The sequence below is a fragment of the Halichoerus grypus genome, chromosome 15, assembly GCF_964656455.1.
Source record: "Halichoerus grypus chromosome 15, mHalGry1.hap1.1, whole genome shotgun sequence".
In the NCBI taxonomy this organism is placed as follows: Eukaryota; Metazoa; Chordata; class Mammalia; order Carnivora; family Phocidae; genus Halichoerus; species Halichoerus grypus.
Genome location: NC_135726.1, coordinates 18,206,527 through 18,232,749, shown reverse-complemented (window position 1 = coordinate 18,232,749; position 26,223 = coordinate 18,206,527). Strand labels below are relative to the sequence as shown.

Sequence of the window (26,223 nt, the reverse complement as noted above, 5' to 3'; positions counted from 1 at the left end):
CTGGCCCAGGCCTAGTCTGCTGTCTCATTCCTCTTTCCTGGAGAGGCCAAGACTGAACCCTAATAGGATGGCAAGCTGTGATGTTAGGACTATGGGTCCCGGCTGAGGTGAGAGACCTTAGATTTCCCTAAGGAGCATCCTCAGGCAGTCTGGCTCTGTGCTAATGGAAGGGGCCTGGTGTGTGTCTTTTTCTGGGCAGGGTTACCAGTGTAATGATCAGCAGAGTGACATGCAAGTGAGTGGTAACACAGAGGTCAGCAGGGTGTGAATGTCATTAACCCCATTATTATAAACCTGACCAGGCCATATTGGTACAAAAGGTGTCTTTATTGAGGTCTGGGTAACAATTTGGCACTTGGCCAGAGCAGCAGCTTAAATATGAGGCAAGCACGCAGGGGTTAGCCATGCCTGGGGCTAGGGTGGGGCAGTGGGACTATAGGCACAGACTCTCCCCAGCCAGCCAGAAGTCAGGGAGGAAAGGGGAAGGGGACGCAGAGCAGTCTGGGTCAGAGGCCTGGTGGGCTAGCCCTGTGGGGCTGGGCAGAAAGCACTGGGTGGTAGGTCCAGCAGGGAGGGGACAGGGCTCTCTTGCTCCACGTGCCCTTTAGGCCCAGGCCTGAGGCTCTGCTGGGGGCAGCCACAGTGGGGGCCTTCCCAGGCCTCACTTCTTCACCTTAGCATCATAGGTGCCTGCATTCTTGTAGGCACTCACATAGCCGCTGTCATCCAGGATGTCCTGACGCCCAGCAATGCCCTTGCCCTTGCCACTCTCATCGAAGCGCTCCTTGTGGGAGCCTGTGTACTTGCTGGTGTCGGTCAGCCGTTCCACAGCACCTCCGGTCTTTGCTTTCTGTTTGGATAGAGTTCCAGGGAGGCCCGGTTAGGGAGCCCAGCCTTCCTCCCCAGCCGTGATTCCCTATATCCCCCTCAGTGGCCACCCAAGACCAGCCAGGGTACTTACGGTGACGCCCACATTGGCTGGTTCCTTGCCTGCCACCAGATGGCAGATAGCATCAAAGGCTTCCTCCTTACTCTTCCCTTTGAATCGCTTCATTGCCAGCTCTTCTAGGGCCTTCTTGAACTCCTCATAGTTGATAACCCGAGCAGACTTTCCCCTGCCAGGTATGTGGGCACCATGAGTTTTCCCCCTTCTCCATGTCTTCCCTGGTTCCAGCCCCCCAGTTCCCCACCTTCTGGGAACATCAGAAGCAAGGACTGCCTGGGGCTCACTTGACTTTGGAGAAGACGATGTCGACATCCGTCCCTGTCACGGCCTTTCCGTCAGCCACCTTGCAGTCCTTGCACAGCTTGGCCCAGTTCTTGCCATTCATCTCTTGCCCACTGGCCTTGGGGTCACCATGGATGGCAAATTTGCGGAAGCTTTCCTCCAGCCCAGCCACATCTGTGCTCGTTGCCATGCCACCCTGCAGGGGGGACCCACCTCAGTCACCTCGCAGCCAAGCTGCCCATCCCCTCCCCAAGGCACAGAACATCACTGCCTCTACCTCAAAACTTGCTACCTCAAAACCTACCAAGTTCTGAGTTATGGGCACTTATGCCATATACCCTCAGAACTGGAGATGGAGCTGCCTGGAGAGTGGGGCCAGCACCCAGTGCGTCCTTGGACCCCAGAGCCCCGAAAGGAAAGGTGCTGTCACTTAATGCCAGCCCTGGCTTAGAGTGGACTTAAGATGAAATCATGATGCCCACACCAGGCTGGGGACAGAGTGGCACTGTCCAGAAAAACTGAGGTCAGTAGCTGGGGCCATGGCTTTGTCTGGCCCTGGCACAAGGCCTGCTTGGGTGGAAGTGAGGGTGGCAGGGCTGGCCCCCCTCCCTGGGAGTTCCATGCCAAGCTAGGTCAGGGCCAGGCCAGGCTGCTGTTGGGCAGGTATTTAGTGAGGACAGGGTCTCTGTCAGGGGCATCAGGACCCAGCAAGACCCAGCCCAGGCTGAGAAGGGAGCCAAAGCATGAGCAGGGGTGCATGCCTTAGGCAGGGGTGCAGCTGGCCCAGCCAGGACCTTGTTACTATTTGCTGTTAAACAAAAACATGAGGGGAGCAGGAGTTTGGGGCTGGCCTGGCCACAGTTTGTGAAGCCTGGAGACAGTTGCTAAGGGAGGGTAGTGCTACTTGGAGAATGTTGCTAAGGGCAGGATGGTGTCAGGGCGGCTGAGAGAGAAGCTCCCAGTGCTGCTGGGCTGGGCTGGGCTAGGGAACTGGGGCCCACGGGTGCGGCACACCAGCACTCCCAGCGCCTGGGGCACAACCGTGGCCACCTGGCCCCTTGCCATCCATTTGGCGCTGTAACCTCCGTCTGTAGAGTTTAGGAAGAGCAGGTGATTTGGGGACGAGCATGGGTAGGGGTTGTAAAGTTATGAGCCCCCAGAGGCATATTGGTGACTGGAACAATGGTCTTGGTCCTGTAGTGCTCACACCTACACCCTACATTGTGGCATACTTCCCCAGTGTCTACACCTTCAGTCTTCCATGGAAGCCCCTGGCCACCCCGAGCACCGTCACACCAGTCCACAGCCCCACAGCTCAATGTACTCAGCCCTGGCTCTCAACATTCTCGGCCTTATTCCCCTGACCACACCCTTAACCAGCCCTGGGACTGAGGGCCTGGACCATTACCTCAGCACCCACCCCCACACATCTACTAAGAGCTCTGTACAGAAACCCACCAATAATACCCTCAGCCCTGCACTAAAATGTCCCTCCTACACCCTCACAGCCCCCCTGCAGTCCCCTGACCACACCTACAGCCCTACACTGAAATTCCCTCCATGTAACAGACCAGTAATGAGGCCTCCTTGACCACACCTGCAGCCCTCCGCTGCAGCTGCCTCCATCCACACACACCCCAGTCCTGGGATGAGGACCCCCATCCACATACCCACAGCTCTTACTGAGCCCCCTAACCAGAGCTTCACTACTCACCCCCTTCTCCATACACCTGTAGCCTCCGACCACATCCTCAGACCCACCCTTGTCCACATACCCAGTTTTCTGGCCTCATGCTCAACCCTGCTCTGAAGCCCCCCAGGTGCCCACATCCACAGACTTGCACTTCCAGACTCCCAGGTACTACGCTGAGAGCCCCCATGTTAAGACACTCTGAGCACACTCTGCATCCCCACTGCAGCCTCCTGACCACACCCTCAGTCATGTCCTCAGCAAACATCATCTACCTCTGTCTTTTATCCTAAGGCTTCCAGTGACCACAGCCTGGGCCCCTACAGAACTACACCCCCTTTACATTTACCACTGGCCTTAACACTGAAAACCCTCTCCCAGCGACCATCCTCACCCATCCCTAAGTTGCAATTTCTGGTACTGGCGTCCCCACAGCCCCTACATTGTAATGACCCTGTCAGCCCACAATCCCAGTCCACACAGCACTCCCCTTCCCTCTCTCTACACTGCAATCTCCCACCAGGGATCCAGAGACCCCGCCCAAGGGTAAAGTCTGGGGGAGCTTGTGGGACACAGATGCTTGTCCCAGGTGACTGGCAGGCTTCTGCCTCCAGTGCTCACTCTTGTCTGTGGGAAGGATTCTTGGTACTAATCAGGTGGAACCAGGTCGCAGGCCGCAGTCCGAGTCTGCAGGCCAAGGATGCAGCAGCCACGCCCAAGAACTGGGGCCACCCGCTGGCTCCCACTGGGACAGCTGGAGTCATCAATCAGCCGGGCGAGGAGGTGGGGGAGGAACGCCTGGGGCCCAGGACAGGGCCGCTCAGTTGGCTCGGTACCATCGGGGCTGGAACCCCTTCCAGAGCGCTCCCACCCCACCCTCTTCCTTATCATGCAGGATACGGATTAGGGTGGTCGGCGCCCGGGTCTCTTACCTGCTTCTACTTCGTGGCTGTTTCTGCAGTGCGTGTTCGATGTACAGAAGGACGCAAGAACGGACCGACAGACGCGGGAGACCAGGCGGCTCCAAAGCTCTGCTCCCTGCCGGCTTCGGGGCGGGACTGCAGCCCGGGCGGTTCCGCCGTATTATCCCCTGTTTCTCGGTCTCCATAGAGACAGCGAGTCCCACCCCCAGGGCTGCCTCGGCGGGAGAATGACCAAGGTCACGCTGGCCCCACCCACAGGACCCCGCCCCCTCCGCGCTCCGCGGGGGCGGAGCTACTGCTAGAGCCTTATCCCGCAGCTCCCAGGGCAGCTCCGTGGCCTTCGCGCTGGGGGAGACAGGCCCTCTGCAGCTCTGGACGTCCTCGGATAACCCCCTAATAAGAAAACAGCCTCATCCGGGGCTTCGCCCAAAGTTCAAAGCAGGCCCCCACCTCCACGGGGGAGATGAAGCTTTCCAGAGCCGCAACCAAAGGCCATTTGGGAGCTGGAGCGGGCGGGGTGGGAGGGAGGTGGGGCGGGGGGAGTTGGGGTGGGGAGAAGTCCCTTCCCTCGATGACATTGGGGTCTAGAGCTGGCTCAAGACCACAGCTTTCCAATTAACGTTTGGCATCCCCAGGCCACAACTCGGGAGCACTGTGGGAGCAGGAGGGAACAATGAGCGAATCACGAGTGCCCAGTCCCAGAATCCTGGTACACCGACCGCCATCCCAACTGCAGGAAAAAGTTCCAGGACCTCTGGGGTCCGCGTACTCCTTTATTCCCATCCTACCCCGGTGTCGGCCTCGCAGTGTCTGCTCCTGCTGCTGCCTCCGGATCTCAAAGCCTGTTTTCCCTCTTCAAGTATAAACCCTATCTTCAAGAAAAACAACCTCCTCCAGGCAGCCTTCCAAGGACTTTTCACAACCAGAAGCCCTGTACCTGAGCGCCTTCGGTCCACGTGTACCTTTCCATATGACAATCTGGGTGGTGACTCAATATACGAGCCCCTCCCACCCCACCCCTAGGCCGACTGACAATGGTCCAGCTCCAGGATGGCCTGTGGCCCTTGCCATTAAGAAAGTATGCACTAAGTCCGCAAAAGCATTAAAAAAAAAAAAAAAAAAAAAAAAAGTTTATTGGAGCATCATGGCCGGTGGGGCGGGTATTGCTGAGTCTTGGGGGAAGGGATCCCATCCCGCCGACCGCAGGGGCTCCTAAAGTGCACTCGGTGCGGCGAGAGTGGGGGTGTTGCATAGAGAATCCGGCTGGCCGCTCCTCCTTGGCCCTCCTGCCTCTCCACCCGACTAAGCCAGGCCAGCCTCCGGGCCGCCCCGCGCCCCGGGCTCGCCGCTGCTCGGGCTCACGAAAACCGCGGGCGCACGCACCTGCAGCGCCAGCCCGGTCTCTCGGCCCCTGCCCCCCGGGGCGGCCAGAGCGGCGCTGCCCAGGCGCGTCTGGGCCACTGGAATCTCGTCCATGGACTCGGCCGACGCCGAGTGGTAGGCGCCTGCAGGCCCAGCGGCATGCACTGGGCTCGCGCCGGCGAAGTCCGATGGCGAGCTGGAGCTGCGGCCTGGGGCCCGGGGCACTGCGGGGATGGAGGAAAATGTGAAACTGGGGGCTGTGACACTCTCGGGTCCCTACCTTTCCCTCAGAGCTCAGGATGCAGTCAGGAAGAGACACTCACCCGGCAGCCTGGGCAGCGGCGATTCAGGGTCCAAGGTCCCAGAGGTTGGCACCTTATACACACGCCGCTTCCTCTTTTTCTGCAGAGAGAGGGGAGAACCTGAGTGCCCCTTCCCTAGACCGCACATAGCCCAAAGAAGCAGAGGAGTGGGGCAGGGTAGAGGCTTCTTTCCAACCCCTTCCTCCTGGGCAAGGAGGCCAGCAAAGTCCCCCTTACCTGGGGTCGGATCCGGGGGGGCAGAGCCTGAGTCTCTAGGGAGGAGGGTGGTGGGGGTTCCACTTGGCCTCGGGTGGCAAAGAACTGGGAAAGACTGAGGGGGAAGTGGAAGGGTAATCGCTGGATGGCCATTGTTCCCTCAAATCCCACCCCACTGGAGGTTCTGAAATAAGCCTCCCTTCCTAGTACATAGAAAGGGGCATTGATTTGTCCAAGGGTATGCCAGGCTGGACCCAGACCTATATACTGTTGCCTTGGCCTACCCCCTTTCTCCCACCTTGGATGTCCCTGCCATGCCAATGAGAGATGTCCAGGTGGCACATGCCCAGCTTGCACTCACTTGGCATTCACTGTGGCAGGCCTGGCCTGGCCAGGGGGCTCTGGGCGCACGTGGCTGAAGGTCCGCATGTAGAACTCCATCTCCTGGGGAAGGTGGGGGTCAGGGAGGCTGGGGGGCCAGGTGTGGATCCAAGGCCTTCTGGGTCCTGAGCCTACTCCATCCTGTATACAATACCCCATCCTATACAGAACACCCCCTTCTCACTGGTCTCTGTGGGAAGTCTGGGGGCAGAGGTCTATGACTGTCCTCCAAGCTTCCCAGCTACGCTGGGAAAATCCCTCTGTAGGCCAAGGCTTAAAACACCCATTTCTGGACCTTACCCCATCCCCACCATCTTCCTTACTTCATCTCGTCAAACTCCTCCTCCAGGAAGCCCCTAGCCTCATAGGTCCAATGCACCCAGTCTGCTCTGGCCAAGGTGGGTGGTGGGGAAGAGGCTCTCAGAGCAACCCTCTCCTGTTCCTCTCTTTTCCCAGGGTTCCAGTCTCTGAACTGATTTTTTTCCCTGGTGGGAAACTGGCCAGCAGTTCATATGCCGGAGTGTGCACCCAAGGCTGTGTCACAGCATGACTGGACCGGAGCTGAGTCCTCAAGGTACCAGCCACAGTCTTGGCTACCTGGGGGGTGGGGGAGTGGGGGTAGTGATGGGGGTAGTGGGACGATGGGAGGTCTCCCCCACCTCAAAAGAGGAGGCAGTAAGAGGTAGGGAAAAAAACAGCTCCACAGCCCCATTTGGGATCAGGCTTATAGGCAAGTTCTGTGTCTACTTTAGTCACTGATCCTCACAGCCACACTGGGAGTGGCAGACCCAACCCCTGAAAGCGCAGGGACCTGAGGCCAGGAGGTCACAGAAGTGGGTTGGGCTGCCACCCAGGACACAGGACGCCCATGAGGACTGCAGATGAGGAGACAAAACCTAGGAAAAGGCCAACCCAGGTACGGAGGGTGTAGGGCAGAGCCAGTACAACGACGCCCCGCCCCCACCGCGTGGGGGAGGGCACCCGGACAGCTGTCACCCGCTCCGAAGTCGTTTCCATGGAGACCCAGGCGTCCTGACTAATGCAGAGATGACACTGCAACAGCAACGCTGTCTCTAAAACAAGCCTATGTTTGGGGGCAACGGCTCCAGAGTGGGGCCCCTCCCGCATTCCTGCTCAGGGTGGGGGTGGGGAGGCTGCCTTCAGGGCCCTGGCAGATCTGGGGGACAGAGCCCAGCCGGCCCCAGGCTGGCTGCACAGATATGGAGATTGATGCCCAACCAATGCCCAGGCTAGCCCTCTGGAAAGTAGTGTGGGGGTGACAGCCTCAGCAGAGGAACACTGGAAAAGAAGGGGTCAGAGGCCAGTCGTGAGAACTGGGACCTCAAGGTAATGGCTAGGACCTCAAGGTAATCTGTACCCCACATCTTTCCTCTTCCTCAGTGTGGAGTCAGCACCCCTCCAGTGCCCAGCAGAAAGGGCCAAAGCCTACCCTAGTGCCCTTGGGCTCCAGAAGGGGGGGTGGGGCAGGAGGGGTGGGAGAAGCAGCACCAGAGGATGGTCCCAGAAGCCTGAGGGGCCAGGATGAGACAGGAGCCCAGGCCCTAGCCAGCTGGAGAAGTCTGAGGGTACAGCGGGGTTTCCCCACTCAAATCCCCCTGGGATCCTCCCACAGAGACCTTCAAAATGTGCACACTCCTGCGCAGTAAATGGTACCTCTCGGCCTCAGCACTGTCCTCTCTGCAGTGGGACAAGCACATCCCTTCTCCCCGCCCCCCCCCCCCCCCCCCCCGGGAAGCCTCCCTCAGGTCATGTGCAGATGATATTAACTGCCCTTGCTGCTCTTGCTGCCACACCCGACTCCAGAGCCTAGGCAGGCAGTGACTACAGGGCAGGGGCCAAGAGCCCTCTAGTCTAAGCATCCTAAGGCCAGCCCTGCCTCAATGGGTACTGACTATGAAGCTTGAGAAAGTCTCCTGCCTACATCTCTGAGGCTGTCTCCTCTGTGAAGTGGGGATGGAGAAGCTGCCCACTCCCAGGATGGCTGCCACTGCACTTACATGCGTTCTGTGCCAGGCACCAATCTCTGTACACGGTGGTGTGGCAGGGGGGCTGCCACCAAAAGTCAGCATTCCCCCAGGCCTTGCAGCCTGGCCCGCCCCTGGCAATGACAACAGGAGAGGCGGGGTCCCAAGCCTTCTCCCAATCCACCCACCAGCCTGTGTTTGTGTCTAGTTGCCATGAGGACTTGGGATCCAGAGTTCAGCCTTCCCAGCAAGGCCTGCCTGGGCCCCCTGCCTTCCCAGTCCCTGGGGGCTCCAAGAACTGGACCACCCCCACCCCCAGCTGCTGACCTCAGGAAGCCACGGGGCGTGGGAATGGGGATAGGCTGGTCAGTAGCTGGGCTGGAGGGTTCCTGCTTCAGAGTGTAAGGACTTTAACTCTTCCCAGACCCAGCTTGTTTAACCCTTCTTGGCCTCAGTAGGCTCATCTGCAACATGGGTACAGTTACATTACCTGCCTCACGGGCTCTTTTAAAGATTAAATAGGGTAATGGGTATAAAGGCTCAGGATCACGAGTGGAGAGAACTGATGGCTCCATCCTAGTGACCTATTCGCTGGTCCACCCCTCTCTCTTCTGCAGCCCCAACCTGCCCACTTTCAGGCTGCCACATTCCATGCCCTCCAGCACATGCTTGGAGCCTGGACAGGAGTGTACATGGGGTCAGGGAAACACAGGGCTCCCTCTGGCTGTGCCCACACTTGAGAAGCAGACACGTGCTGAGTATAGGCTTGGCCTCGCTCCTATTGCCTCCAGCATCCCCTACTCCAGCTGCGGTTCCAGGCCTGCTTCCCTTTGCCCTGTCTCATCACTGGGGCTTGCTACACAGCCCACCACCCCTCCCACACCCAGGCCCCATCACCCACCCCCTTAGCCCTCTGAGCCACTTCTATACCTGAATGGGCCGCATCTTGGGGGGACATGACTCGAGCTCCCTGTGGGCCCCCTTTGCCTCCTGTGGCAGGCGATGCTGCACGATGTACTCATAGGTGGTGAGCTTGTGCCACACTGAGGGGGTGAGGAGAGGGCTCAATGCAGTGGAAAGGGGATCCTAGAGTTCAGAAGGTAAGGGAGGGTACCCAGCCCCAGCCTGAAACCACTGTCCCCAAATACACTACCCCATGAAGTGAGACCAGAAAGCCAGTACTGAGAAGGAGCATGGTTTCAGGGATCTGCAGCACAACTGGTACCTCCCTGTGGCCGAAGGACCCCTATCCCCTGCAAGGCACGTGTAGGTGTGTGAGTGTGTGTGTGTGTGTTGGGGCGCGGGTGGGGAGGGACTTACTGAGATAAATGTGGAAGCAGAACAGGTGGCCCAGCAGGGCTGTGGAAAGCAGGCCCAGAAGGATGAGTAGGGCGGCCAGGGCCAGGATGGCAGGAGCCTGTGTCTCCACAGGGGCAGCGGGCAGGAACACAAACCACACATCTGTGTGATTCTTCAGCACTGCAAGGCACAGGCAGACTGCTCATCTGGGGCTATGACCAGCCCCGCCAACAGGCCCAGGGTTGGAGGGTGGGAGTGGGCCTGGAGCTGGAACTGACCTTCAAAGTGGTGATTGGTGCGCAGCCGCATGGGGTTGACAAAGAACTCCACAAAGACATAAGTGGCCACCAGCACGAGGAGCAGGACACCCAGTAAGGCAGATGCCACACTGTGTAGAAAGAGCCTGGGCCCAGCCGTGGGCAGCTGTCAGCACCCAGGTGCTCCAGCTGGGTAAGGGCCCAGAACTCGGAAGGGCCCGTGGATGGGATGGGGACCCAGGCCTCTGACCCCACAGCCCGAACTCCTCACGCAGTCAATGGCTTGGGCAGAGATTAATCTGGGCGGCCGCCCCAGCAGGAAGAAGACCCCAAACCTGCCCTCAGCAGTCCCGGGCAGCAGCCACCAGGAGCACCACCCTCAGACCAGCGCGCGCTAGTGCACACCAGCGCCGGGCCCTCTAAGCACCCGAGCCCCGCCCCGCCCCACAGGCAGGCTCGGGGTCCCTGGCTCACGCTCACACCCACGCATCCCCAGGCAAAGGTGCGGCCCGCGGCCCGCTCTCACCGGTAGTTCCTCTCGCCCACGCAGTTGTTGAGCCACTTGCAGTGGTGGTCAAAACCGCACACGCACTTGTTGCAGGCGCTGCAGTGCTTGGAGCGAGCGCTCCTGCGGGAAGGGGTGGAAGGGGCACAACGCACTTGGCTAGCTTTCCCCGCACTTCCCCGGGGGCAGCTCGCAGGGCAGCGGAGGCGGCGGCGGAGGGACCAGCCACCCGCACGCCGCACCTGGAGCGGGTTACCCACCAGGCCCTCGGCTCCGCGGCGGAGCGCGGCGACGGGGAGCGCGCACGCCCTCTGGCGGCACTGCGAAGCAGAGCAGCCACAGGAGGCCTCGCTTCTGAAGGGCCAGGGGACTCGGAGGAAGGAGGGCTTGGGAGCCACCACACTTTCCCACTCTAGGATTGCGCACCTGCATGACGGTGGTATGAAACGGAAATGGGGCTTCCTTTCCAAGCAACGACCCCTGCGCCGCGCCAGGAGACGATGCACGCGTGCGACCAGGGAGCAGAAGAGAGCAAGGCTGCTGGGTCTAGGGCCTGCATTGCTTTCTCTGACATCTCCATTTTTTGAGTCCCTGTTTCCCTGCCAGTCTATGGGAATTTTACTGGCATTCTTCCAGAAAACCGCAGTCTGTCTGGGCTACCCAAAGGGAGCCAAAGGAAGAGGAGCAAGCTGACATCTAGGCGAGCAGTTTGCTGCAGGGGGTCAGATAAGGTGAGGTCACATTAGGAATGCACGCCCAACGGGGTGTGGAGGAGTGAGCTGCAACCCCTTCCCCCAGAAGAGAACGGAGTGGGTAGCCAGTGCCACGGCATCCACTAAAGAACAATGCACTGACCGGTGCCTGGCGAAAGAAAGGATGATGTGACACCAAACTCCTCAGTGCCTTAAGGCCGTCGGCTCTTACTCTGTCCTGTGGACACACCCCCTTCAACAGGCTGCTAGATCTCAAGATTAGAAATGTGGAGCTAGCCTTGGACCATACCCCCACCCCCAATCCCCTGCCTGAGGCTGGAAGCTCCAGGAAGGGAGAGAGGGGCCTAGGGAGGCAGTCCCTAACAGCCAAGGGGGTATGGGCTCTGCACATTCTGACTGCCCTTCCCACTAGCAGTGTGATCTGGAGGAAGTCACTTGGCCTCTCTGGGCTTCAGATTCCTCACGGGTAACTGAGGATAACAGTACGGGCTTGGGGGCCAGGCAGGCTGGGTTGTGAATCTGGCTCTGCTACCCCATAGCCATATGCAGGCCTCTCAGCCTTTTACAGCATTGGGCTCTTCCTCTTCTGTGAGGTGACAAAGATGCTGCCCACCCTGCACGGTTGTTCATAAGCACTTAGCACATAATAAGTTAGTCATTAGACTAACTTTAGTTAGTCTAACTAGACTAACTGTTAGTCATTAGAAAAGTGTGTGGCAGTGCCAAATGTTTCCTACTTTAACTGTTGGAAATGCCATTCCTCATCTTCTGTTTCCAATCTCCTTGTCCTTCACCCAATTCTCTGTCACTCCATCAAGGTTCTTGACTGTGTAAAACACGAGGGTTCTGCGGCACCAGGATAACTCTACAGCCCTGGGCAGGCCCCTCTCTGCCTGGAGCGCCCACTGGCAGCTGCCCGGGGCACACTCGGCACCCACACACACCCTCAGCCCCCACTCACTCACACATCTACGTCGCACAGGTTGCAGTGCAGATCTTCAATGACGTGTGCGTGTTGGCTGCGGTTGAAGATGGGCAGGGGCCCTGCATAGCTCTTGTCCCGCACGTTGGCATCTGCTGGATCGATGGAGACAGCGGTCAGGTGAACCACGAGGTGGCCGGCAAAGATGGCGCCCATGCACTGGCCCAGCAGGTTAAAGACTCACTCCGCACTCTGCCGGCTGGAAGCCCCCCTCCCCAACTTTCTGGAGCCTGACAACGGCTGGCTACCTCCATGTGACTCCCTCATGCAGAGACTCTCTGCCTGTCCCACCTCCTACCTCCAGCCCCACGAGAGCCTCCTTGTCAGACCGCATACCCATGACCCAGATGGAAGAGAGGAGCCATCTGGTAACAAAGCTCACAAGCCCCTGCCTACTGCCGCTGGGGGGCCCCAACCACAGGCCTCTGGCCTCACTCCTCCAGGACGGCCATAGGTGCTGGCTGGTCTGACCTCAGAATCCAGATGATCTAGTTTCAGATTCTAAATGATGAAGTGAGACTGAAGGAGATTATCCTCTAAGGCCGAGGGACTCAAAATATAAGTTCTAAGTTTGTTTCTCTTGCCTTCATAGGAAGTCAGCTCTGAGAGGGAAGCAGCCATCCTTTCTCAGCAGCTGGGCCAGATGGAGAATCACTTGTAGACAGGGTCTCATACACCCACCACCTCCCCGACTGGAGTCCAGCTACTTGGAGCCCTAGGGCTCAGGGTTCTGAGGTGACTTGGCATATTCAGGGCCTGGCCAGGGGCAGCATGGCTAATTCTGGAGCTGAAACACAGATCTTCTAGGACCAACTGCTCAATGACTAGACCAAATGCTGGGGACAAGCATGCTGACAACTTGCTGCAAAGTCTAAATTAGTAAAAATTCACCAAGAGACTCTACTCAGGCAGCCATCCGCCATCTATCCATCCATCCATCCTCTTGCTAACCAGGCAGACATCATCCCTCCATCATTCATCCTCCATCCATCAGCTGCCCAACCTCATTTTTCCTTCTTCCTCCTCCTCCCAGCAGCCAAACTTCCATACATGTCTGCATGAGCAAGGCTCTGCCCTAAGTGGCTGTACCACAGCGGAATGCGAGTCCCATAGCCCATCACAACCTCTCTGTCCCTACGGCTCTGGCTGTAGGTCAGGCCTTCACCCCTTCCCTGGGTTATTCCATAGTCTCCTGACTGTTCCTCCTGTCTGCGCGCCCTTGAGCCTGCCCTTCACTTGGTCCCGAAGTGAGCTTTGCATAGCTTAAACCTAAAATCTTGTCCGCTTCAATTTCTACAGTGGCTCTCAATGGCTCTCAAACTACAGTCTACTATTCAGTTCAGTGCCAAGGGCCCTTCCGCTCCAGCTCCACAGCTCCTGTCAAAACTGCCTGGTATCCCCAACCACTACTCCTCACCATTCCAGCCTCTCTTCAGACACACTGAATATTTAGCAAACATTCAGCTTCCTGCCTGCTCCAACACTTCTTCCCCTCCCCACCCCTTGGTTCATTCATTCAACTGTTCACTGAGGTCTTTCTTTACACCAGGCCCTACGGGCAATGGCAGGAGCAAGCCAGACTCGGTCCCTCACCCCAAGGCGCCTGCAGTCAGGTGGGAAATACATATGTTAATCATATAATGGGTGGATTACAAAGAAGGAAGTTCATGGGACTAAGTGAGTAACTGCATGGCCTCATCTAGTCTGATGGGATCCAGAAGGCTGCCCTGAGGAAGTATCATCTCAGCTGAGACTTGGAGAGGAACAGACAATAGGCACCTGGTATAAAATCGATAGGAGGGTCTTGGCTGGGTACTGGGAGCAAACAGAGTCCCAGCCAGAGGGGTGGCTGATGTGTGGTTCCAGCTCATCTCATTGCTGCCATGCAGGAATGCGGGCACATGTCACCAAATTCTACCTTTTCAAAAGGAACCAGAAATCTGGATTTTTATGTGAAGTCTCATTTTTTAAATACTGACAATAAATAAATAATTTTTAAAACACACCTGCCAGGGGCGCCTGGGTGGCTCAGTTAAGTGTCTGACTTCGGCTCAGGTCACGATCTCAGGGTCCTGGAATTGAGCCCCACGTAGGGCTCTGTGCTCAGCACGGAGTCTGCTTGTCCCTCTCCCTCTGCCCCTCCCCCAACTTGTGCGTGAGCTAAAAACACACCTGCCAAAGGAACACTTAAGACTGTCCTTTTTTGTGTGTTAATTTTCCCCCAATTAAAAAAGAAAATCTCACCTAAAAAAAGAAATAAAATCTGAGGGCGCCTGGCTGGCTGAGTTGGTAGAGCATGCAACTCTTGATTTTGGGGTCGTGAATTCAAGCTGCACATGGGGCACAGAGACTACTTAAAAAAGAAAAAGAAAAAAGGGGCACCTGAGTGGCTCAGTTGTTAAGCGTCTGCCTTCGACTCAGGTCATGATCTCAGGGTCCTGGAATCTAGCTCCTTACTCAGCGTGAGGCCTGCTTCTCCCTCTCCCACTCCCCCTGCTTGTGTTCCCTCTCTCACTCTCTCTGTCAAATAAATAAATAAAATCTTTTTAAAAAAAGAAAAAAGAAAAGAAGATCTGTAGGCAAAACAGGCCCAGGGGCTGCTAGTTCTGGACTCGTGCCTTAGCTGGTTGCTGGGACAGAGTCAAAAGCCTTCCAGCCAAAGACCAGTGGTGTCACAACAGAGAATCCCAGAGGAGAGAACATAAGAGGCGGGGGAAATGGGCACAACCCAGAACCCAGAGAGCCCTGAGGATCTTGAAAGTCATTCCTTAAGGCAGGAAGAAGCCATCACGGGATGTTAAGCTGGGGAGAAACCGGATTTTTAAAGGGCGCTCAGCTGCTGGGACACAGACCGACATAGATGGACTGGCCCAAGTGAGAGTGTGTGTGGGGAGACCTGTCTGGAAACGAAACGGTCATCTAGTCCAGAGGGGCAGGCGGCAGTGGGGAGGAATGAGGGCAAGTCTGATAGCTACTTAGGAGGTAACATCAACAGGACTTGCTGACTGACTGGATACAGGTGATGAAGGAAAGGGGCCGAGCCAAGGGTACCTGGAGAAACAGCCGCAGAGAAGGCCGGGTGCGCGTCAGGCGAGCATCTGGGCCCATGGCGACGCGGGTCTACATGGCCCTCCTCCACCCATAATCTGCTGTAAGGCTCCCACCCTCATACCTACCATGTGACCACCTCCAAGCTACAAGGCTTTCCTCCAGCGGGAGGCTAAGCACCCAGGGCGGGGGCCCTGTCTTACTCCTCTTAGCAACACCAGGGCCCGGGCCAGTTCCAGGCCCGAGGTGGGCATGTGGTACACACCATTAGCCTACCTCATTCCTCAGGGGCCCTGAGGAAGCCTGCAGAAGAAAGGTCGCTTTGATGGAAGGAAGGAGAGGCATCCAGGCCTAGAAATGGGAGTGCCGATCTGGGTGGCTCTGTGAGCCTCCACATTGCCCAAAGCAATGAACGTGGAGAGGACAAAACCCTTAAACCGTCCCACTGCCTCACTGTCAGCTTGCCTGAGCAGCTCGTCTGGCCTCAGTGGGTATCAGCTGTGTGACCTCAGGAAGTCAATCTCTCCTAGCACCAATTTCTTCACTAGTAAAGTGGGGAGAACACCTTCCTTACTGATTGTTATGAGGATCGAATAACACAGTCCACATACAGGGGATGGCACCGTGCCTGGTACATATATGTGCTCAATAAATGCTGTCACTCTTGTTTACTGTCATTTGCCCTGACTGGACTTACTCCCACCATGTGGTTATTAACCTGCCTTCCCAGGTACCCTGGTGGCAGAAACCCAGGTAATCCTGATGAGGGGTACGCCCATCCCAGATCACGGGAGGAATGTTTCATGAAGCATTCTACTTAAGAGCACTGACTAAGGCCTGTTAGTCACCTCAGGGAAAGTCCAGTTTTCCATTTACAGAGCTGATGAGGAGGCCCTGGGCCCTAGTGAACCAGGAAGCCCTCCAGTGACGTTGCTGGTGTCTGAGGACAAGAACCTTCTCTAGAGTCCTTCTCCACACACCTGTCCTTGTCACTCACCAAGGACAGCAAGCTTACCCTTCTAGCTCACACATTCTGGTGCTCACACACACACACCCTTGCATGTTCCTTGTCCTCTGGGAAGCCGGCAGGACTCTTCCTGTCAAAGAGAGGAGGAGGCCGAGAACCAGAGAGCTGGCAGAAGCTGCTCAGCCTGGTACAGCCCCGACAGGGCTGAGCTGTGGCCACGCTCAGCTGCTGACTCTATGCCCAAAGCTTTCAAGTTCATCCCTGCGAAGCTCCTTTAGCTCACTCTAGCCTTCCTCCCCCACGAAGCCCAAGAAATCATTTTCATGAAGCACACGTACCAGGGCACACTCTCCTGGGGACCCTCTGGACAGGGGCACATGGCCACCTGCTGCACCCCGACCTCCCAGCCTTGTAGCCATGTCCCCTGCTCCTGGGAGTTGTGGCCGAGGCTAGGGCAGTCACACCGCCAGGCTCATGCAAGTTTGTGTTTGTCACTGTTCCCGGGAGCCTCCAGGGCATCTTTATCCCTCCTCTTGTCAATTCAACCTCACCCTAAGAGTGTGATTTACAAAACCAATGAGCTCCTAAACAGTCCCGGGAACAGCATAATTATCTGACCGTACATAAAACCACATGTTAAATATACCGGGAAACTTAGTATGTAAAAGAATTCTACCATGACTTTTTGAAAAGTGAAAAAGTCTTTTGTAAATGGAATAATTACTCCCTAATTTATCCCCTGTCGAGCTCTGGACGTAATTAGCTTTAAGGCTTTCGTCTATGACACCCTTGCGGTGCCTCAGGTGGTGAGGTTCCCAGCTGTGTGGGCTTTAAAGGCTCCAAGGTACGTTCGGTCCATCTGCTCACCCCACCAGGCAGAGAGGCCAAACGGGTTGGAAGCCAGGCCGGCCGCTGGTCCTCCTGGGCAGAGAAGGGGCCTGTCTGCCCTTCTTTGAGGCTCCGGAGCACGGCCTCAGGCCCCTGCCATGTCCCTGTCCACTGCCCCAGGCCTTCCATGTACTACCCACACTTTCCCAAGGATACAGCATAGCCAGTGGGCACCCAGTGGTGAGGCAGGAGGGGAACAAGGACCCCAAAGCCAACGACAGCGAAGAAGAGGTACAGCAGCCAAGCCACAATCTGGAGAGGGTGAGGGGGCCAGCTCCACCCGTTCCGGCGCGACCGCTGGCCCTGCAGCTCGGGGGACACTCTGCGGGCCTGGGCAGGCGCTGTCCACACACTCTTCTCGGGGGCTGTCTTGTTGGAGGGCTTGTTGCAGATGTTCATCTCCAGAGGAAGAAAAAGTAGAGAGAGCATCAGCCTGAGGAGGCCCGGGCTGGAGCCCAGCAGCCCATGCCTACAGCCAGGTCCCAGCAGGGGGGAGCAGGCTGGGACGTGAGGCCATCTCCCAGCTGCTCTGCGGGGCGACCAGCGCCCTAGCATGGCCAAGACAGCCCGTGGGGGAGGGTGGTAGTGGAGCGCTCTTCTTGAAGCCCCAAAGCCAGCTCCAGCCCCAGCCCCTGCCAGGACAAGGTAGGAGGGGCCAGGGTTTATTCAGGACACAGTGTGGCTGCCTGTTACTCGAAGTGCTCTGTCTCCACAGCCATCAGAGTTAAACCCAGTAAGACATGTTCTCATCTGGTAACAATATCAGGCTGAGGCCAGAGCACTGAGAACACATGCTGATTCTGTTAGTCACCTCTGTCCTGAGGCCCAAATGCAAGTGTCAGAGAGGGGCCCCTTACTCTTTGCGAGGGGAAACAGGGAGTAGAGGTGCTCACAAGGGGGTCTGGCCTCTGCCCCTGGGCCAGCACATAATCCCTTTAGGACAGGGGCCACTGGGAGACCCTAAAAGCTCTCCCCTGTGCCTCAGAAGGGCGGCCTGAGACCTCCTGGCTGGGGAGGAGCCAGCATGCAACAGAGAAGGGAGGATCCCTCCTTGCTTCCCTCCAGCCCCAGAAACGACCGTGTTTCTCCAGGTAAATTTGAGCCTGGTGCCCTGGGAACAGAGAGGTGGGCTGATGCTCTTTGACTCACTTGAGATCTGAGAAGGCCGGGCCTCCTGCAGAGGCTGACCACCAGGTGGCAGCACTCGCCCAGCCCCCACGCCACCATCCTTCAGTCTGAGACGGGCCTGGCGGCCAGAATTACAAGCAAGGCAGGCAGGGTGCGCTGTCCTTCCAGCAGGAAGAGCCCCGCCCACAGTATCTTCTGGGCCTGCGGCGGGACTGGAGCCTGGGCAGGCAGCGCCACCCCTGGGGAGAACTCATGGTGGGAAGGCCGAGAGCAGCCCACAAAACCCAGGCAGCTGGACTCTCCTTTCAGGAGCCCCCATGCCCGTGGGCCCGGGGGTCTGACGATGCCAGAAAGTACGGCAGACCCCCCTCAGCACATCTGCCAAGAACATCTGCCTCACCTCTCGGCCCAACAAAATGTGACTTGACCTTCAGAGCCCAGTCTAAGAGTCCAGGAAGCTGTACCTGATGCCCCAGAGTCAGGGGGCTCTCGTGCTTAGTCTCTATTGGGCAAGTCACTTTGCCACTCAGAACCCTGTGTCATCCTCATGTCTGCCCCCCGTTACGCCAGTTTCTCCTAAGGGTAGCAACAATACGGTGACTCATTCACCCCTGTTCCCCACATCCCCTCCCCCAAGCAGCCACAACATACCTTGTACATAGTAGATGCTCAGTAAATGCTTGCTGACTTGAAAACATCTGAAATAAAGGGAGATGTGGGTGCGGTAAATGATGTGGAACCCTGGTCCACCCAAAGCCATCTGGCCCACTCCGCACAGCCACCATGCAGACAGACCTCTGCCCCAGCGCCCCCGGCTGCTGGCTCTTACCCTGACTGCCGGACAGTCCCACTCAGCCACTGCCCTTCATCCCGCCCGAGGCCCAGCGCCTCCGGCAAGTCAAGTCTGGCGTATTCACCTGAGTAGCCTCATCTCAAAGCTAAATGGAATGACCTTAGTTTTCTCTCAGGGACTCAGGTGGAATCCCTTGGTCATTTGCTTTGTCTTCAATAACAAACAGTGAAAGGTGAATAAAGAGCCCCAGCTTTGGAGGAAAGAGATTAAGGTTCAAGTCCTGGCACTTACCAGCTGAGTGGCCTGAGTTTCTTCATCTGAAAAACGGGGGGTAGGGATGGCTACCCGGGCTGTGTATAGATCAGCGACCCTGTAAGTAAGGCCCTGACACATAAATGCTCCCTAAATGATAGATATTGTAATTACCCTTAAAATAGCCCTCTGGCTTGTCCCCGTCTCTCCAAAGGGAGGCTGCTGCATCTGAAACTCTAATTTTCAAAGGGATGGGGAGCGGTGAAGCTGTTTTCTTAAACCAGGGGTCCCAAGGAACATGTTGCCATGAGAGCTGGGCCACTAGATGGTCATTGTAACCATCTCACCTTTGATCAAATGGACAAAGGTGATTGAAAAAAGAAAAAGAGAAGAAAGAGAAAAAAAAAAAGCTGGCACCACTTCATTTTCAATGTCCCCAGACGTAGCAAATCTGTCTTTGATTTCTGGAAACAGTCAAAGGTCATGAGGTGAAGCCCTGTGAACAGCCGAGCTGGGGGACTCTGCTCAGGGGCAAATCCCTGTGGCTTGCACCTCACTTCTCCAGTGACACCATCACCAGGGTAACTACTTGGAAGAGAACCCATGAATTGGGAGCCCTAAGTTCCAGCGTTCCTTTTGCCATCTTCACACCTCTGCAGCCCTACACCTTGAAGTTTCTAAAGAAAGAAGCAGAGGCACATGGCTGACGTGTCCTCGCTGCCCGGAGTGGGCTGGCAGTGGCCACAGGCCCCCCCCCCAGGTGCTGCTGCCTCCCCGATTACCTGAAGCGGGAGGAGTCACCATCTGAGGCTTTGGGGGTGGCTCTGACTCCAAACCAGGGGACCCCTGGCCCAGGGAGGTGCCGCTCGTATGAGACTGTGGGCAAGGGGATGGGGCTACTGGGCCTAAAGCCCTTACGGCAGGGGCGGCACTCCAGAGCGGACATGCAAGCTGGCTTGTCACCTGCCCCGAAAACCTGGGCCGGCCAGCTCTTAACTGATGGCATATTCCCCTGTGGGGCTGGTGGCTACAAAGTCTTTTGGCCCAAAAGACTTTGACTAAAAGGGCTGAGGGGTAGGAGAGAATCCAAGATGGGGCCTCTCAAGCAGGGATGGGACCAAGCACTGTCACCAGACCCAGGAACTTCTCTGGCTGTCCCTCCCTTCTCAGCACTTCTCTAGGAGCCCAGACTGAAAGATGCATGGCTCTGCTCCCGGACAACTTGGCCAGAGCACTGCACTCACACACTGGCCCAGGCAGCACTGTGGGGGCCCAGCCCCCTGAGTGCGCTGAAGATGTAAACACAGGCTCGTGCTTTCTGGGGGCCCAGACAGACATGAGGGTAGTGGTCGTGGGTGGGTGGAGGGTGGGTGAATGGGTCCCACAAAGGCCAGCCATTCAGTGTGACAGAACACAGGGTGCACGGCGGCTGTGTGTGTGTGTGTGTGTGTGTGTGTGTGTGTGTGTGTGTAGGGGGCAGATCCAGAGAGAGAGTTGAGCCCTGAGGAGCTGCAGGGTCAGATCCCATGGGGCCTAGGAGGCCAGGCAAGGAAGCTTGGGTATTACTGAAGAGCCACCAGGAGTCACAGGAAGTTTAAAGCAGGGTAATGATACAAAGGTGGTGGGTGTTTCACAAAGCTTTCTAGTCATAGTGGGGAAGAGGGCATGAGCAAGAGGGGCAAGGGTAGGCCAGGGAAGGCTGCAGCCCAGCAGCCTTGTGCTTTGGGAGGAACTGGTCCAGGAGATGGAGGTCAAGCCCACAAGGTCCCTAAATGCCCCCAGCTGCATCTCTGAGAGGTATATGAGCCTTGGTGAAAGATTTTTCATGTACTTTCTGCTGCCACAGAACAAGCCACAGAGTTAAACTGGGGGAGATGGAGGAAAGACAAGAGGGAAGAGGCCCCATGGAGTGTTATGGCCAAAGGTCACCACCACGTTGGTAAGCCAAGGACCCACCTGGCTTCTGAGGTGGGCTGGGCCGGCTGTACAGGCCCTTCCCTTGTCCCAATAAGGTGAAGGTCATTGCCAGGATGACAACAGTCTCTTTCTGTTAACACTCACTTGCTAAAACTCTAAAATTGCATTTTCTTTTTTTTTTTTTTTTAAAGATTTTATTTATTTATTTGAGAGAGAGAGAATGAGAGACAGAGAGCATGAGAAGGAGGAGGGTCAGAGGGAGAAGCAGACTCCCTGCCGAGCAGGGAGCCCGATGCGGGACTCGATCCCGGGACTCCAGGATCATGACCTGAGCCGAAGGCAGTCGCTTAACCAACTGAGCCACCCAGGCGCCCCTAAAATTGCATTTTCAAAAGAAAGTTAGGTGACCTTAATTTATATGCCTGATTTACATAAGGGAACTCTTAACATTCTTAACATTTCAAGTTCTCATTATGAACTGCAGAATAGTTACCTGACTGATCCACTTCCCTCTTGCCCACCTCTGCTCTCACCGAAAGAAAAAAAAAATATTGGGGAATGCTGTTCTGAGATTCACGAATGGCACTGTCTAAACCACCACACTGAGTTGTCCCAGCCCTGGAGAGGCTACGGGCAGCCCTGCATTCCTGCAAGATGTCTGAGAATGTCAGAAAAGAATCAACTTAATTACTAAAGAGGGTTTGTAGGCGGAGGCCACTAAACTGGGAGGGTAGAGTGATAGGGTCAGAGGAGAAGAGACAGGGCTGTTGGGGGGTACTGAGGGCCTGGGAACCTGAGCCACCGACGGAGAGAGGCAGGTTGGAGCCAGGCAAGAGGGCTAGGCCTAGAGACACAGCCAGGTTCTGGTTCCTGCCCTGCCACTCACAGATTGGGTAACCCGGAGGCAAATTTCAGAGCGACCTCTTTGGGTATCTCCTTTACTCAGCTTTCAAAAAAGTTAGCTGGGGGGGGGGGGTGCGGGGGGCACCTGGCTGGCTCAGTCCATAGAGCATGCAAGCAACTCTTGATCTGAGGTTTGTGAGTTCAAGCCCCATGTTGGGCGTAGAGCTCACTTACAAAAAAAAAAAAAAAAAAAAAGCTAGCTGGAAGGCAATTTGGCAATGTCTACCAAACTTTGGAACACATATACCCTTGGGCCCAGTCATTCCATTTCTAGATATTTATCTTATACATATGGTCACAAAGTACACAAAGATTCACTGCAGTCTTGTTTGTAATAATAAAGGACAAAAACAATGTAAACCGACTGGGGCACAGCCACACAATGAAAGGCCGTACAACACCAAAACGGAGAGAGGTGAAATGACCTTTGATACACAATGAAGTGGAAAACAAGACGTGGGGCTCGCTGTAGAGTGTGCTACCAACTGCGTAAAAACAAAGGGGGACGGAGAGACGTTTAAGTTTCTATTTGCGCAGATTCTCTCTGGAAAGAAATACAAGAAGGCCAACACAGGGGCTGCCAGCCTCTGGGAAGGAGCGTTAGTTGGATCCGGTGAGAGAGATTTGCTTTGTGCACCATTTGAAATTTTTTTTTACCACGTGCATTTAAGGCTTTTGTAAAAAGAATTATGTCAGATCAATAATTGAGGGGTGTCACCCTTACCCTCCCGGCCCACTGGGCTGCCGTGCAGACCAAATGTGCTTGTGGGCTCCAGGGCCCTGTGCCACGCCTGACAAACAAGGAAATCCCACCTAACGACCAGGCAAAAAGAGTGCCCGGTTTTAGTTCAATGCTTTCTCACTCTCGAAAGCAATTCTGAATGGTTCATCTACAAAGCTGTGAGGAAGAACCATAGGGCTCCCTGTGAGTTGTTGGGGGTCTTGTCAAAGCTGGAACCAGACCACCAGAGGAGCTGCTGGCAGGACCTTGGTCCAGTCCTCAGCCAAAGGCCAGCTCAGCTTTCCACGGCTCCAGGACCCAAAGGGAAAGTGCATACCACAGGATGGTTTTGCTCACAACCATCTTTTCTTTTTGCTAAGAAAAGCTAGAGGATTTATGGTTGCCACCTGAATGATTTTCCATGGATACTTCTAACCAAATTTTCAGGTTTCTTCCCTGGATCTGCTTTTAAAATAATTTTCACTGAGATTTAACAGATGCCCAATTTAAGCCTAAACAGGAGCTGGAAAAAAATGCTACATGGTGCACACTGTTTTACAATGTGAAAAGTCATTTATAACGGAAGTTTGGGGGCAAATACTTTATTAAAATTCCCCACAGGTGCCAGAGAAGTCTCTGGCCTTAAAATTCTGGGAAGTGGTTCTAGTTTGACTAAAGGATGCACATCACCACAATGCCCAGAAAATAAATTGAAACTTCAAGCTGTTCTCATAGTCCTCTCCAGTCACTGGTCTCAGATGCAGCTGGGCTCCTCACACAAACAACATGCAGAAGTTGGATGCTAGAGCAAGAAAAGCTTGAAACCCCAATCATGCCTGAGTTGACATGGTCTGAAAACATTTTCTGTGCCATTCTCCCCCTGAAGCAACCACTGCAAACTGTTTGGGATTCAAGTGTAGCCAGGGAAAGGGGACAAGAAGGGGGGGCGGGGAGCAACATGGAGTGAAAGCAAGGCCAATGAGAGGAGCCAAGGGTTGTGGATTTGTAACCAGGAAATCAACTCACATGATTTTAGGAGCAAGCCCTAAGGAACACCCACCAAGAAACAGTCGTTAAGAACAAAGCTGTGACAAAACAAAGTAAGAAAAATAAAAGGGAAAAAAAAAAAAACCTGGCTAATTAAGCACCAATGTTGCTTTTATTGCAGGTCATGGTGATTATCTGTTTACAAACCCATCTCCCACAGTGAACCACCAGTTCCACCAAAGCAGAGAACACCCTTTCATCTATCTCTAAATCCAACTCTCCTTCAATAAGAAAAATTAAGCCATGTCTTACCATCTCTGCTGCCATCACCCTAATCCAAGCCTCCATCATTGGTCCCCTACATCGTTTCAGTGACCATGGCCATCACTAGCATTTAGAGGGTGCTTTTTCTGTGCAGGGCACTGCTTTAAGTGCTTTGACAGAATTCACTTATAAACCCTCACAACTCTCTGAGGTAGGTCCTAGCATTTCCAACTGCTCTCATAGGCCTCCTCTGTCATTGGTCTCCATGGGCTGGCCTCTCACTTTCTCTCTCATAAACAACATGCGAAACAACATCCCCCCTTCACAGACGAAGACACTGGGTCTCAGAGGGGCTAACTTCTTCTAGGAGACACAGCTAGACTGGCAGAATTAGGATAGCCCTCGACTACTTTACTGGTGTGCGGTCATAAAGTGCGGCCTACAGCAGCCGAAGCAAGGTGGAGCTTTTCAAAATGTCAAACTCCTCACAGCTTTTCAACGGTTTCCTCCTCCTGCTGGGATACAGGTGAAACCCCATTACACCCTTCAATGCTCCCCTCCCACTTTCTGTTCCTTAATAGTACTTTGCTGTCTCCGGACCTTTGCATTTGCTTTTCCCTCTTCCAGAAACACCCTTACCCTACTTACAATGCTGGTTTCTTTTCAACCTTCAGGTCTTAGCTTCAAAGTCACGTTTTACAGCAGACCCTGCCTGACCACCACCCCCGCCCCCTCCATTACATCACCAGAGCACTTATCTCGACCTACAATCACTTTAGTCTTCTATCTGGCGCCAGCACACCCCCCCGCCCCTTAACACTCTGTGGGTTCTGGAGATCGCGCCGTTTCTAGGAGTCCTCCGTGGCCCGGCGCCTGGCACACAGGAGGCGCTCAACGCAGATACGTGAACCTAATGAACGCTAGAAGGAAGCCCCGCGCTCTGCCGGGTCCCTGGAGCCCAGGCCGCGGGCTCCAGGCCGAGGTGAGCGCAGAGCACGGCCGAGCGGCGGGCAGCCACAGCCACAACCCCGTGGCTCAGGCCGAGCTTCCAGGTGAGGACCGCGATGGGGGCTCCTCACCTGCGCGTCGCGGCGACCAAGCCAGATCGGCCCTGCCAAGGTCACCCAGTGGTTCAGCCCCCGCGCCTGGCCGTCCACCCTCCAGGGCGGCAGCACTTCAGACCCTCGCAGCGGAGATGATCCCCGGGACCAGGCGGCGGCGCGGCCCGGAGCGGGGCCCCATCCCGGGCCGCGCGACGGAGGCCGGGCCGGCGAGTCCTCGGGATCTTGCTGGAGCCGGCTGGCGGTACGGCCCGGCCAGGCCGAGGCGGACTAGAACTCTTCAGGCGCTGGGCCCGTTCCCCTGGCAACCGCGCGGGCTACGGCGCCCCACAGCGGCCAAACCGCGCTGCGTCAGTTCGCGCGGGCATCGAGGCTCGGGGCGGGGCTCACCAGGGACCCCCGGAACCCCAGCCGACCCCTTTCCCCATTCCCTTTCAACTTTTCTCCTCGAAAACCCACTCCCCCCACCTCACTCCACAGCTGTCTTCTCGAAATCCTAACTTGTCCCAAACGCGACCCCCTTCAGTTTCTCCCGAGACCACCACTCTCAGGGAGACCCCCAGTCAGCCGGCACACTTTATGAGTATGTGCTGGGCACTGGACATTCCATGGGGAACTCTCACGAGATCCCTGCCCCTCAGGGAGATTACAGGCTAAGGGAAAGACAGATACAAATACCCAAATAAATATGTAGGTTTCCCCATAATATAAAGTGTGAAGTGTAAGAGCAAAATATATAGCACAAAATTATCTACTTTTTATATTTCCTTTAAATCAAGTATAAATCCTACTGGGAGCCCCCATCCTCCAGGCTGGTAGGAAATTCAGTCTTGGTCTCCACTGGGCTCCTCTTACCCAGGTTATTCCAAGGACTCGGGATCTCCTACAGCAGCAGTCTGAGAAGTCACAGGTCCTCTCTGGTACTGAGGCCACAGCCATTGTCACAGGACTTTCAGCTTTGGGCTCTGAGGGGTCATGCCTGCTGCCCCAAGGTTGCCAGGGACAGGGGCCCCTGTGTGGCTAAGTCAGTTAAGTCACTGACTCTTGATTTGAGCTCAGTCATGATCTTAGGGTCTTGGGGTCAAGGCCCACATTGGGCTCTGCGCTCAGTAGGGAGTCTGCTAGAGATTCTCTCTGCCTCTCCTCTCTCTCTCTTTTTAAAAAATAAATAAATAAATCTTTAAAAAAAAAAAAAAAAAGGTGCCAGGACAGGTGCCTGCTTCCTGGGTCCCAGGGCCCAAAGACTCTCTTCCCTTTCCCTGCCTTAGGGACCTCCCTGCTGCACCTGACTTCCTTTCCTGAAAGCCAGGGTGCCCTGGAAAGGGACTCTCCCATGAGCTCAGGCTTTTTCAAAAAACAAGCAAATACCACCACCACAAAACAGGAAGAAACTTTGTCTTCCACCAGCTGTCCTATCCATATCTCCAGGTCCCTAAAATGGTGAGTAGCTG

At 55.7% G+C, this 26,223-nt stretch overlaps 2 protein-coding genes across 12 annotated transcripts; both read right to left on the bottom strand.

Annotated features, from left to right (window-relative positions):
• Nucleotides 1–308: 308 nt before the first annotated feature.
• Nucleotides 309–4,009, bottom strand: TPPP3 (tubulin polymerization promoting protein family member 3). The gene is made up of 4 exons (XM_036115074.2): nt 3,851–4,009; nt 1,231–1,424; nt 962–1,115; nt 309–850 (listed from the first exon to the last, which is right to left on the bottom strand). Exons 2-4 carry the CDS (start codon nt 1,416–1,418, stop codon nt 662–664), a joined length of 531 nt encoding a protein of 176 aa, XP_035970967.1. The 5' UTR covers nt 1,419–1,424; nt 3,851–4,009; the 3' UTR covers nt 309–661.
• On the bottom strand, nt 3,925–25,076 carry ZDHHC1 (zDHHC palmitoyltransferase 1). Of its 11 annotated transcripts, none has more exons than XM_078063116.1 (12): nt 24,791–25,075; nt 18,526–18,572; nt 16,887–17,145; nt 11,827–11,938; nt 10,170–10,271; nt 9,665–9,789; nt 9,408–9,566; nt 9,018–9,130; nt 6,083–6,243; nt 5,743–5,836; nt 5,527–5,605; nt 4,957–5,427 (listed from the first exon to the last, which is right to left on the bottom strand). In XM_078063116.1, exons 2-12 carry the CDS (start codon nt 18,532–18,534, stop codon nt 5,144–5,146), a joined length of 1,497 nt encoding a protein of 498 aa, XP_077919242.1. In that variant the 5' UTR covers nt 18,535–18,572; nt 24,791–25,075; the 3' UTR covers nt 4,957–5,143. The 11 variants fall into 11 exon arrangements, with proteins under 11 accessions (XP_077919249.1, XP_077919242.1, XP_077919243.1 ...); XM_078063117.1 differs by having other exon boundaries at nt 11,827–11,935; XM_078063115.1 differs by having other exon boundaries at nt 11,827–12,002; nt 16,903–17,145; nt 24,791–25,074.
• Between the last annotated feature and the right edge of the window lie 1,147 nt (nt 25,077–26,223).

What these genes read in the sequence shown, in the direction of transcription:
- ZDHHC1 (XM_078063115.1), bottom strand. An exon ending in GGGTGCCCACTGGCTATGCT is followed by an intron (nt 12,003 to 16,902) that starts GTATCCTTGGGA and finishes CTGCTGGGCCAG; the next exon opens with TGCATGGGCGCCATCTTTGC. An exon ending in GCCGCTGCCCAGGCTGCCGG is followed by an intron (nt 5,428 to 5,526) that starts GTGAGTGTCTCT and finishes CCATCCCCGCAG; the next exon opens with TGCCCCGGGCCCCAGGCCGC.
- TPPP3 (XM_036115074.2), bottom strand. Translation starts at nt 1,418, where the DNA reads ATGGCAACGAGCACAGATGTGGCTGGGCTGGAGGAAAGCTTCCGCAAA. An exon ending in ATCGTCTTCTCCAAAGTCAA is followed by an intron (nt 1,116 to 1,230) that starts GTGAGCCCCAGG and finishes CATACCTGGCAG; the next exon opens with GGGAAAGTCTGCTCGGGTTA. An exon ending in CAGCCAATGTGGGCGTCACC is followed by an intron (nt 851 to 961) that starts GTAAGTACCCTG and finishes CTATCCAAACAG; the next exon opens with AAAGCAAAGACCGGAGGTGC.